Source organism: Argopecten irradians, chromosome 2 (assembly GCF_041381155.1).
Source record: "Argopecten irradians isolate NY chromosome 2, Ai_NY, whole genome shotgun sequence".
NCBI classification, from domain to species: domain Eukaryota; kingdom Metazoa; phylum Mollusca; class Bivalvia; order Pectinida; family Pectinidae; genus Argopecten; species Argopecten irradians.
In genome coordinates this window covers 71407982-71421676 of record NC_091135.1, presented here as the reverse complement: position 1 = coordinate 71421676, position 13695 = coordinate 71407982, and the positions used below count along the sequence as shown (strand labels likewise).

The 13695-nt window shown below is 38.4% G+C and overlaps 1 protein-coding gene across 1 annotated transcript in view; it reads left to right on the top strand.

Annotated features, from left to right (window-relative positions):
- The window catches only part of LOC138316371 (WD repeat-containing protein 97-like), a 63431-nt gene that overhangs the window by 13885 nt on the left and 35851 nt on the right, over nucleotides 1-13695 (top strand). The window contains 7 exon segments of the mRNA XM_069258073.1: nucleotides 6107-6230; nucleotides 9669-9831; nucleotides 10334-10462; nucleotides 11244-11419; nucleotides 12380-12481; nucleotides 12971-13188; nucleotides 13515-13587. Coding sequence (XP_069114174.1) covers nucleotides 6107-6230; nucleotides 9669-9831; nucleotides 10334-10462; nucleotides 11244-11419; nucleotides 12380-12481; nucleotides 12971-13188; nucleotides 13515-13587 — 985 coding nt within the window.

Below are 13695 nucleotides of genomic sequence, written 5' to 3'. Positions count from 1 at the left end.
AACTTTTGACTATGATAAATGTCCTCTCTAACTTTACTGACTATAATGTCCTCTCTAACTTTGCTGACATGATAAATGTCCTCTCTAACTTTACTGACTATAATAAATGTCCTCTCTAACTTTGCTGACTATAATAAATGTCCTCTCTAACTTTACTGACTATGATAACTGTCCTCTCTAACTTTACTGACTATGATAAATGTCCTCTCTAACTTTGCTGACTATAATAAATGTCCTCTCTAACTTTGCTGACTATAATAACTGTCCTCTCTAACTTTGCTGACTATAATAAATGTCCTCTCTAACTTTGCTGACTATAATAAATGTCCTCTCTAACTTTGCTGACTATAATAACTGTCCTCTCTAACTTTGCTGACTATAATAAATGTCCTCTCTAACTTTGCTGACTATAATAAAAAATGTCCTCTCTCTAACTTTACTGACTATAATAAATGTCCTCTCTAACTTTACTGACTATAATAAATGTCCTCTCTAACTTTGCTGACTATAATAACTGTCCTCTCTAACTTTGCTGACTATAATAAATGTCCTCTCTAACTTTGCTGACTATAATAACTGTCCTCTCTAACTTTGCTGACTATAATAAATGTCCTCTCTAACTTTGCTGACTATAATAACTGTCCTCTCTAACTTTACTGACTATGATAACTGTCCTCTCTAACTTTGCTGACTATGATAACTGTCCTCTCTAACTTTGCTGACTATAATAAATGTCCTCTCTAACTTTACTGACTATAATAAATGTCCTCTCTAACTTTGCTGACTATGATAAATGTCCTCTCTAACTTTGCTGACTATAATAAATGTCCTCTCTAACTTTACTGACTATAATAACTGTCCTCTCTAACTTTGCTGACTATGATAACTGTCCTCTCTAACTTTGCTGACTATAATAAATGTCCTCTCTAACTTTGCTGACTATAATAACTGTCCTCTCTAACTTTGCTGACTATAATAACTGTCCTCTCTAACTTTACTGACTATGCTATGATAACTGTCCTCTCTAACTTTGCTGACTATGATAAATGTCCTCTCTAACTTTGCTGACTATAATAAATGTCCTCTCTAACTTTGCTGACTATAATAAATGTCCTCTCTAACTTTGCTGACTATGATAAATGTCCTCTCTAACTTTGCTGACTATAATAAATGTCCTCTCTAACTTTGCTGACTATAATAAATATCTTCTCTAACTTTACTGACTATAATAACTGTCCTCTCTAACTTTACTGACTATAATAACTGTCCTCTCTAACTTTGATGACTATAATAAATGTCCTCTCTAACTTTGCTGACTATAATAACTGTCCTCTCTAACTTTACTGACTATAATAAATGTCCTCTCTAACTTTGCTGACTATAATAAATGTCCTCTCTAACTTTACTGACTATGATAACTGTCCTCTCTAACTTTACTGACTATGATAACTGTCCTCTCTAACTTTGCTGACTATAATAACTGTCCTCTCTAACTTTGCTGACTATGATAACTGTCCTCTCTTACTTTGCTGACTATAATAAATGTCCTCTCTAACTTTGCTGACTATAATAACTGTCCTCTCTAACTTTGCTGACTATGATAACTGTCCTCTCTAACTTTACTGACTATGATAATTGTCCTCTCTAACTTTGCTGACTATAATAAATGTCCTCTCTAACTTTACTGACTATAATAACTGTCCTCTCTAACTTTGCTGACTATAATAAATGTCTCTCTATTCTACTACTAATATAAATGTCCTCTCTAACTTTGCTGACTATAATAAATGTCCTCTCTAACTTTGCTGACTATAATAACTGTCCTCTCTAACTTTGCTGACTATAATAAATGTCCTCTCTAACTTTCTGACTATAATAAATGTCCTCTCTAACTTTGCTGACTATAATAAATGTCCTCTCTAACTTTGCTGACTATAATAACTGTCCTCTCTAACTTTGCTGACTATAATAAATGTCCTCTCTAACTTTGCTGACTATAATAACTGTCCTCTCTAACTTTGCTGACTATAATAAATGTCCTCTCTAACTTTGCTGACTATAATAACTGTCCTCTCTAGCTTTGCTGACTATAATAACTGTCCTCTCTAACTTTACTGACTATGATAACTGTCCTCTCTAACTTTCCTGACTATAATAAATGTCCTCTCTAACTTTACTGACTATAATAACTGTCCTCTCTAACTTTGCTGACTATAATAAATGTCCTCTCTAATTTTACTGACTATGATAACTGTCCTCTCTAACTTTGCTGACTATAATAAATGTCCTCTCTAACTTTGCTGACTATGATAACTGTCCTCTCTAACTTTGCTGACTATAATAACTGTCCTCTCTAACTATAATAACTGTCCTCTCTAACTATAATAACTGTCCTCTCTAACTTTAACTGTCCTCTCTAACTATAATAAATGTCCTCTCTAACTTTGCTGACTATAATAACTGTCCTCTCTAACTTTGCTGACTATAATAACTGTCCTCTCTAACTTTGCTGACTATAATAAATGTCCTCTCTAACTTTGCTGACTATAATAACTGTCCTCTCTAACTTTGCTGACTATAATAAATGTCCTCTCTAACTTTGCTGACTATAATAACCGTCCTCTCTAACTTTACTGACTATAATAACTGTCCTCTCTAACTATAATAAATGTCCTCTCTAACTTTGCTGACTATAATAAATGTCCTCTCTAACTTTGCTGACTATAATAACTGTCCTCTCTAACTTTGCTGACTATGATAACCGTCCTCTCTAACTTTGCTGACTATAATAACTGTCCTCTCTAACTATAATAACTGTTCTCTCTAACTTTGCTGACTATAATAACTGTCCTCTCTAACTATAATAACTGTCCTCTCTAACTTTGCTGACTATAATAACTGTCCTCTCAACTTTACTGACTATGATAAATGTCCTCTCTAACTTTACTGACTATAATAAATGTCCTCTCTAACTTTGCTGACTATAATAAATGTCCTCTCTAACTTTGCTGACTATGATAAATGTCCTCTCTAACTTTGCTGACTATGATAACTGTCCTCTCTAACTTTGCTGACTATGATAAATGTCCTCTCTAACTTTGCTGACTATAATAAATGTCCTCTCTAAATTTGCTGACTATGATAACTGTCCTCTCTAACTATAATAACTGTCCTCTCTAACTTTGCTGACTATAATAACTGTCCTCTCTAACTTTACTGACTATAATAAATGTCCTCTCTAACTTTACTGACTATAATAAATGTCCTCTCTAACTTTACTGACTATAATAAATGTCCTCTCTAACTTTGCTGACTATAATAAATGTCCTCTCTAACTTTGCTGACTATGATAAATGTCCTCTCTAACTTTGCTGACTATGATAACTGTCCTCTCTAACTTTACTGACTATGATAACTGTCCTCTCTACTTTGCTGACTATGATAACTGTCCTCTCTACTTTGCTGACTATGATAAATGTCCTCTCTCACTTTACTGACTATGATAACTGTCCTCTCTAACTTTCCTGACTATAATAAATGTCCTCTCTAACTTTGCTGACTATAATAAATGTCCTCTCTAACTTTACTGACTATAATAAATGTCCTCTCTAACTTTGCTGACTATAATAACTGTCCTCTCTAACTTTACTGACTATAATAAATGTCCTCTCTAACTTTACTGACTATAATAAATGTCCTCTCTAACTTTACTGACTATAATAACTGTCCTCTCTAACTTTGCTGACTATAATAAATGTCCTCTCTAACTTTACTGACTATAATAACTGTCCTCTCTAACTTTGCTGACTATAATAACTGTCCTCTCTAGCTTTGCTGACTATAATAAATGTCCTCTCTAACTTTACTGACTATAATAACTGTCCTCTCTAACTTTGCTGACTATAATAACTGTCCTCTCTAACTTTGCTGACTATAATAAATGTCCTCTCTAACTTTGCTGACTATAATAAATGTCCTCTCTAACTTTACTGACTATAATAAATGTCCTCTCTAACTTTGCTGACTATAATAACTGTCCTCTCTAACTTTGCTGACTATAATAAATGTCCTCTCTAACTTTTCTGACTATAATAACTGTCCTCTCTAGCTTTGCTGACTATAATTAATGTCCTCTCTAACTTTACTGACTATAATAACTGACTATAATATGATAACTGTCCTCTCTAACTTTACTGACTATAATAAATGTCCTCTCTAACTTTGCTGACTATAATAACTGTCCTCTCTAACTTTGCTGACTATGATAACTGTCCTCTCTAACTTTACTGACTATAATAAATGTCCTCTCTAACTTTGCTGACTATAATAAATGTCCTCTCTAACTTTACTGACTATGATAACTGTCCTCTCTAACTTTGCTGACTATGATAAATGTCCTCTCTAACTTTGCTGACTATAATAAATGTCCTCTCTAACTTTGCTGACTATGATAACTGTCCTCTCTAACTTTACTGACTATGATAACTGTCCTCTCTAACTTTACTGACTATAATAAATGTCCTCTCTAACTTTACTGACTATGATAACTGTCCTCTCTAACTTTACTGACTATCATAAATGTCCTCTCTAACTTTGCTGACTATAATAAATGTCCTCTCTAACTTTGCTGACTATGATAACTGTCCTCTCTAACTTTGCTGACTATAATAAATGTCCTCTCTAACTTTGCTGACTATAATAAATGTCCTCTCTAACTTTACTGACTATAATAACTGTCCTCTCTAACTTTACTGACTATAATAACTGTCCTCTCTAACTTTGCTGACTATAATAAATGTCCTCTCTAACTTTACTGACTATAATAACTGTCCTCTCTAACTTTGCTGACTATAATAAATGTCCTCTCTAACTTTATTGACTATAATAACTGTCCTCTCTAACTTTGCTGACTATAATAAATGTCCTCTCTAACTTAACTGACTATAATAAATGTCCTCTCTAACTTTACTGACTATAATAAATGTCCTCTCTAACTTTACTGACTATAATAAATGTCCTCTCTAACTTTGCTGACTATAATAAATGTCCTCTCTAACTTTGCTGACTATGATAAATGTCCTCTCTAACTTTGCTGACTATAATAAATGTCCTCTCTAACTTTGCTGACTATAATAACTGTCCTCTCTAACTTTACTGACTATAATAACTGTCCTCTCTAACTTTACTGACTATAATAACTGTCCTCTCTAACTTTGCTGACTATGATAACTGTCCTCTCTAACTTTGCTGACTATGATAACTGTCCTCTCTAGCTTTGCTGACTATGATAACTGTCCTCTCTAACTATAATAAATGCCCTCTTTAACTTTGCTGACTATGATAACTGTCCTCTCTAACTTTGCTGACTATGATAACTGTCCTCTCTAGCTTTGCTGACTATGATAAATGTCCTCTCTAACTTTGCTGACTATAATAACTGTCCTCTCTAACTTTGCTGACTATGATAACTGTCCTCTCTAACTTTACTGACTATAATAACTGTCCTCTCTAACTTTGCTGACTATGATAACTGTCCTCTCTAACTATAATAAATGCCCTCTCTAACTTTGCTGACTATGATAACTGTCCTCTCTAACTATAATAAATGTCCTCTCTAACTTTGCTGACTATGATAACTGTCCTCTCTAACTTTACTGACTATAATAACTGTCCTCTCTAACTATAATAAATGCCCTCTCTAACTTTGCTGTCTATGATAACTGTCCTCTCTAACTTTGCTGACTATAATAACTGTCCTCTCTAACTATAATAAATGCCCTCTCTAACTTTGCTGTCTATGATAACTGTCCTCTCTAACTTTGCTGACTATGATAAATGTCCTCTCTAACTTTACTGACTATAATAACTGTCCTCTCTAACTATAATAAATGTCCTCTCTAACTTTGCTGACTATGATAAATGTCCTCTCTAACTTTGCTGACTATGATAAATTTCCTCTCTGACTATAATCATTTTTCATGGTGAAAATAATACAAAGTATGAACAGATGCTGTCGTTTTAGGAAAGTATATTGAAATCTTGTAAGAAATTAGAAAAATAATGCCAATTATGCTAATCTTGTCATAGTGGTTTATTTTGTTTCTAGTGCTACAATGTGTTTGAAGGTAAAGAACTCATTCACAAGAAAGACCTACATGAGAGGCTTATTACAGCACTGACCTACTTCAATCCACTCAAGTATCTTATAACAGGAGCCCTAGACGGTACAAGTAAGTCTCCAACAATTGAGGAATTTCTGCATTTGATCAAGAAGTCTAGAAACTGACACTTTGACTTGACCGTTGCCAAACTAATGTAACTTTTAATCGATTGTGATACTGAGTGCCTGTGATACTGAGTGCCTGTGAAACTGAGTGCATGTGATACTGAGTGCCTGTGATACTGAGTGTCTGTGACACTGAGTGCCAGTGATACTGAGTGCCTGTGATACTGAGTGCCTGTGATACTGAGTGCCTGTGACACTGAGTGCCTGTGATACTGAGTGCGTGTGATACTGAGTGTCTGTGACACTGAGTGCCTGTGACACTGGGTTCCTGTGATACTGAGTGCCAGTGATATTGAGTGCCCGTGATACTGAGTGCCTGTGATACTGAGTGCCTGTGATGAGTGCCTGTGACACTGAGTGCCTGTGACACTGAGTGCCTGTGATACTGAGTGCCTGTGATACTGAGTGTCTGTGATACTGAGTGTCTGTGATACTGAGTGCCTGTAATACTGAGTGCCTGTGATACTGAGTGTCTGTGATACTGAGTGCCTGTGGTACTGAGTGCCTGTGACGCTGAATGCCTGTGATACTGAGTGCCTGTGATGAGTGCCTGTGACACTGAGTGTCTGTGATACAGAGTGCCTGTAATACTGAGTGCCTGTGATACTGAGTGTCTGTGATACTGAGTGCCTGTGGTACTGAGCGCCTGTGACACTGAGTGCCTGTGACGCTGAGTGCCTGTGATGAGTGCCTGTGACACTGAGTGTCTGTGATACAGAGTGCCTGTAATACTGAGTGCCTGTGATACTGAGTGTCTGTGATACTGAGTGCCTGTGGTACTGAGCGCCTGTGACACTGAGTGCCTGTGACGCTGAGTGCCTGTGATACTGAGTGCCTGTGATACTGAGTGCCTGTGACACTGAGTGCCTGTGACACTGAGTGCCTGTGACGCTGAGTGCCTGTGATACTGAGTGCCTGTGATACTGACTGGGGAGTGCCTGTGACACTGAGTGCCTGTGACACTGAGTGCCTGTGACACTGAGTGCCTGTGATGAGTGCCTGTGATACTGAATGCCTGTGATACTGAGTGCCTGTGACACTGAGTGCCTGTGACACTGAGTGCCTGTGATGAGTGCCTGTGACACTGAGTGTCTGTGATACAGAGTGCCTGTAATACTGAGTGCCTGTGATACTGAGTGTCTGTGATACTGAGTGCCTGTGGTACTGAGCGCCTGTGACACTGAGTGCCTGTGACGCTGAGTGCCTGTGATACTGAGTGCCTGTGATACTGACTGGGGAGTGCCTGTGACACTGAGTGCCTGTGACACTGAGTGCCTGTGACACTGAGTGCCTGTGACACTGAGTGCCTGTGACACTGAGTGCCTGTGACACTGAGTGCCTGTGACACTGAGTGCCTGTGACACTGAGTGCCTGTGACACTGAGTGCCTGTGACACTGAGTGCCTGTGACACTGAGTGCCTGTGACACTGAGTGCCTGTGATACTGAGTGCCTGTGACACTGAGTGCCTGTGATACTGAGTACCTGTGACACTGAGTGCCTGTAATACTGAGTGCCTGTGACACTGAGTGTCTGTGATACTGAGTGCCTGTGACACTGAGTGCCTGTGACACTGAGTGCCTGTGACACTGAGTGCCTGTGATGAGTGCCTGTGACACTGAGTGCCTGTGACACTGAGTGCCTTTAATACTGAGTGCCTGTGATACTGAGTGCCTGTGATGAGCGCCTGTGATACTGAGTGCCTGTGGTACTGAGCGCCTGTGATACTGAGTGCCTGTGATACTGAGTGCCTGTGACACTAAGTGTCTGTGATACAGAGTGCCTGTAACACTGAGTTCCTGTGACGCCGAGTGCCTGTGATACTGAATGCCTGTGATACTGAGTGCCTGTGACACTGAGTGCCTGTGACACTGAGTGCCTGTGATGAGTGCCTGTGACACTGAGTGCCTGTGACACTGAGTGCCTGTAATACTGAGTGCCTGTGGTACTGAGTGCCTGTGACACTGAGTGCCTGTGACACTGAGTGCCTGTGACACTGAGTGCCTGTGACACTGAGTGCCTGTGACACTGAGTGCCTGTGACACTGAGTGCCTGTGACACTGAGTGCCTGTGACACTGAGTGCCTGTGACACTGAGTGCCTGTGACACTGAGTGCCTGTGACACTGAGTGCCTGTGACACTGAGTGCCTGTGATACTGAGTGCCTGTGACACTGAGTGCCTGTGATACTGAGTACCTGTGACACTGAGTGCCTGTAATACTGAGTGCCTGTGACACTGAGTGTCTGTGATACTGAGTGCCTGTGACACTGAGTGCCTGTGACACTGAGTGCCTGTGACACTGAGTGCCTGTGATGAGTGCCTGTGACACTGAGTGCCTGTGACACTGAGTGCCTTTAATACTGAGTGCCTGTGATACTGAGTGCCTGTGATGAGCGCCTGTGATACTGAGTGCCTGTGGTACTGAGCGCCTGTGATACTGAGTGCCTGTGATACTGAGTGCCTGTGACACTAAGTGTCTGTGATACAGAGTGCCTGTAACACTGAGTGCCTGTGACGCCGAGTGCCTGTGATACTGAATGCCTGTGATACTGAGTGCCTGTGACACTGAGTGCCTGTGACACTGAGTGCCTGTGATGAGTGCCTGTGACACTGAGTGCCTGTGACACTGAGTGCCTGTAATACTGAGTGCCTGTGGTACTGAGCGCCTGTGATACTGAGTGCCTGTGATACTGAGTGCCTGTGACACTAAGTGTCTGTGATACAGAGTGCCTGTAACACTGAGTGCCTGTGACGCCGAGTGCCTGTGATACTGAATGCCTGTGATACTGAGTGCCTGTGATACTTAGTGCTGGTGATACTGAGTGCCTGTGATACTGAGTGCCTGTGACACTGAGTGCCTGTAATACTGAGTGCCTGTGATACAGAGTGCCTGTAATACTGAGTGCCTGTGATACTGAGTGCCTGTGACACTGAGTGCCTGTGACACTAAGTGTCTGTGATACTGAGTGCCTGTGACACTGAGTGCCTGTGACACTGAGTGCCTGTGATACTGAGTGCCTGTGACACTAAGTGTCTGTGATACTGAGTGTCTGTGATACTGAGTGCCTGTGACACTAAGTGTCTGTGACACTGAGTGCATGTGATACAGAGTGCCTGTGATACAGAGTGCCTGTGATACTGAGTGCCTGTGATACTGAGTGCCTGTGATAGTCTGATTCTGTGAGGTTGCACTTTAATAATCATATAAAATTAGTCCTGCTGGTGCTCCAATCATGATAATGGGGGAGGAGGTATATAGTGTTATCCATCCAGTCCCTCCATCGGGTATACAATGTAATCTAAAAGAGTGGAGCTTTTATTACTTTAAGCAAAATACATAATCTTTGTTGAATCAATAAATCTGTGCCTAATATCCCTTTCAGTAAAAGTTTGGGACAGTGATTGGTTTCTGAAGATGGTGTTCGTGGGCCACACTCAATGTGTGAATATCCTGACTATCTACCCTGAGGGCCCCGCAGTGATTTCAGCCAGTTACGACTGCACTATTCGGGTCTGGAACCTCGACTCGTGTGATGAGATGGACAGGTCTTTATATTATTATCTGTTTATATTGGTAAAACAAAGGATTTATGTTTTCCATATAAATCTTAAAATAAGCTTTTTGATAAAGGCAATATTGTTTCTCACAGAAAAATTCTTAAAAGCAGATTTTTGAGAAAAAAAAACAAAACAATCTATTATGTAGATATTTTTAAAAGTTCTCATTTCCATGTTGAAGGCAATAATTGATGTAGGTCGTTCTTAACGTAGACTGTCCCTTCTGTGATGTCATTCGTTTGTAACATCGCTACCCGGATCCTGGCAAATGTATTTTATTTCTCTGTATCCGTCTCTTATAACTTTATAATAATTATGGTGACATATGATTTTTATGTGGTTTTTGTAATCAAGGTTTACCTAAAATCAAAATATCAAAAAATTAACAAAATCCTTCAGAGAAAAACCAGAAGGGACAGTCTACCTTAAATAAACAAATGTTTTAAGACTTTGGCTTTTAGAAATAAAAATCAAATACCAAATTTTTCAGAGCTACGTTGGAAACAGCTGTTGATGGTTTAGTTGCCGAGTTAAACTATGATGTGTTCTTTACCTATTCCAATAAACAAGTGGATCTTTGGAAGATTCAACATCTGTACAATATCTTCACAGCTGTTGGGTAAGCATTTTATCTTTATGGCCATTGGGTAAGCATTTCATCTTCACAGCTGTTGGGTAAGCATTTCATCTTCCCAGCCATTGGGTAAGCATTTCATCATCACAGCTGTTTGGTAAGCATTTTATCTTTATGGCCATTGGGTAAGCATTTCATCTTCACAGCTGTTTGGTAAGCATTTTATCTTTATGGCCATTGGGTAAGCATTTCATCTTCACAGCTGTTGGGTAAGCATTTCATCTTCCCAGCCATTGGGTATGCATTTCATCTTCACAGCCATTGGGTAAGCATTTCATCTTCACAGCCATTGGGTAAGTATTTTATCTTTATGGCCATTGAGTAAGAATTTAATCTTCACGGCCATTGGGTAAGCATTTTTTAAATAACAAAACTCAACACCTGTACAGCATCTTCACGGCCGTTGGGTTAGGATTTCCTAAACATCAAAATTCAACACCTGTACAATACCTTCACGGCCGTTGGGTTAGGATTTCCTAAACATCAAAATTCAACACCTGTACAATACCTTCACGGCCGTTGGGTTAGGATTTCCTAAACATCAAAATTCAACACCTGTACAATACCTTCACGGCCGTTGGGTTAGGATTTCCTAAACATCAAAATTCAACACCTGTACAATATCATTGGGTAAGCATTTTTAGTGTCAATCAGTGGCTTATGCAGCTAATTGGTTTGTCTTTTCTGTTATAAAAACAGTTTATACAAACGTGTATCAATATTTTACTTTTCCTTTACACATCATGTTTATTAATTCATTTTACAGTCAGAGAGTCAATAGCATCAAGCAGACAACACACCCTTTCTACCCGATCCGTTCTCTCGTGGTGAGCCGAGACTGTAGCATTAGGTTGATAACTCCCCCTAGTGGCGACGTGATGACAACGTTACTGCTCGATCCATCGGTGGGGATTGTCGACGCTGCTTACGCTGTAGCCGAAGGTAAATCACAGGAATCTAAAAGGCTTTGTGAATTGGATCAAACTGTTTGGCAGAGAATCAGAATTTGATGCAGGCAATTTTTTTTGCTTACCTGAAATTGAATAAATCTTTCTAAAGTATTCAGGACTAAGATCCCTGATTTAATCATTTTTATATTGTTACTCATATCTGTCCTATTGAGTCCCGTAGAGTCCTGTTGCATCCTTTTGTGACATTTGTGTTATACAGATATTTCTAATATTCCTTTTAATCATTACAGTTACTCTGAATAACAAAATAATGGTCAAAATCCGTCAATATTTGTAAGAGTTACGGGACTTTAAAATTGTCGAAACAGATAGATCCATGGTTTCTGCTCAATAACTTAAATATCTATTGTCCGATTTCAACCAAATTTGGTATATCGTTTTTTATCATTGAGATCTTATATGGGTTCAATACTGGTCAAAATCTGTCAATATTTGCAAGAGTTACAGGACTTTAAAATTGTCAAATAAATACAGATAAATATAAAATATAAATATATGTCAGATAAATCCATGATTTCTGCTCAATAACTTTAGTATTTATTGTCCAATTTCAACCAAATTTGGTTTATTGCTTTATATTAGTGAGATCTCAGAGTGGTTTGATACTGGTCAAAATCCATCAATGTTTGCAAGAGTTATGGGACTTGATAACTTCACCTAATTATTAACAATATTTTCACCTTTAAATAACTATTTTTTGTGTTGCTGTGCAGGCAACACATCCACTTCCATGGAATTCTTGTTCTGGTTAAAATGTCAACTTAATGTAGTTAATGAAATAGAAGAATCTTATTTGTTGTTTTCAAGTATGCATTAAATTCAAACTGTTTTTACTGTTTCTAATGAAGATGATAATTTCTTTTTGTCAGATAACTATTCGACTGCCACTTACATTTGTTATATGATGTGTATAATTATTGCATTTTTGCAGAGAAGTTATTCACGGTTGTTGGAAATGGCGACATTTATAAGTGTCGGACTGACAGAAATCCTGCTCAGATTGAGGCTGTATGGAAATGTACCAACCCAAGAGGTAAGTCCTAAATATGTAGAAGTTCACATATGGACCGCTATGTCATGTGTATGATGAATCACTTTGACTGAAGTTTGGACTGTAGGTTTATGATGGTACAGTTTTTAATTAAATATTTTTTTTAAATTCACTATCATCCCAAAAGCTATACCTGTTTTTTAATAAATATTTTAGATTTCTATACTGGGATATCCTTTATAAGCATAAATAATCAATAAAATAGACATTAGAAAATGAGAAATTGTTTTGACGGCATATTCTAGGTTCAAATAAAATTACCATGAATCTTTAATGACATATCCTTATCACAAGGAAATACTCTTTTATTGACAAATAAACTTTCTGCTTTCAAGCTCCGCTTCTTAACCTCTTTTCAGCAAGAACTAGGCGGATAAAGGCAATTTAGACCTATAGTTTTTCTGAACATTTATTTTAATCTTGCCCTTACACATGTTTATAAAATTTCATTGATGACTTTTGACCTAACAGAAGCATGCAACTACCTGCTGATATACGAGTATGTACCCGACTTTAAGAGCGATGCGTGGGCAGCCTTTCGTCGCGGCCTAGCCACAAAGAGTATCAACCAAGCAAAGGACTCAGAGGAGCCTGTGTCTAACAATCGTACAATTCTCCTCGGGGGTCGAAAAGATGGCTACATCTGTGTGTTTAATTTTGAGACCGGTGATGTTGAATTCAAGATAGATGTGAGTTGATACTTGTACACTTTCATCATGCTTTAATAGAACCTGAAATAGTCATGTTATTGCACTATTGATTTTAATCTTTAGAGCCAGAGTGGTCTGAGCAGCGTTTTGTTTGCACTATGATGTGACAGGCAGGGGTGTGTTAGTTGACAGCTCTATAAAGTAGAGGAAGAGTTTAGACAAGGAATTCCTCAGCCTTCCAAAATACACACATCTACTTTAGGCATAAATGTTACATGAAATTTTAAGCTGACTATATCAGTGAAAAGGGATAAATAAAATCACCACAAGAAAAAAAGAGTTTCTTAAAATTCTGTTTGTTTCAGGCTCATGGTGTGAAGGGTGTTCTGAGTATGATAGCTAACTCCAAGGAGGATCAGCTTATCTCTGCCGGGAAAGGTAAGTTTACATCAGCTTATCTCTGCCGGGAAAGGTAAGTTTACATCAGCTTATCTCTGCCGGGAAAGGTAAGTTTACATCAGCTTATCTCTGCCGGGAAAGGTAAGT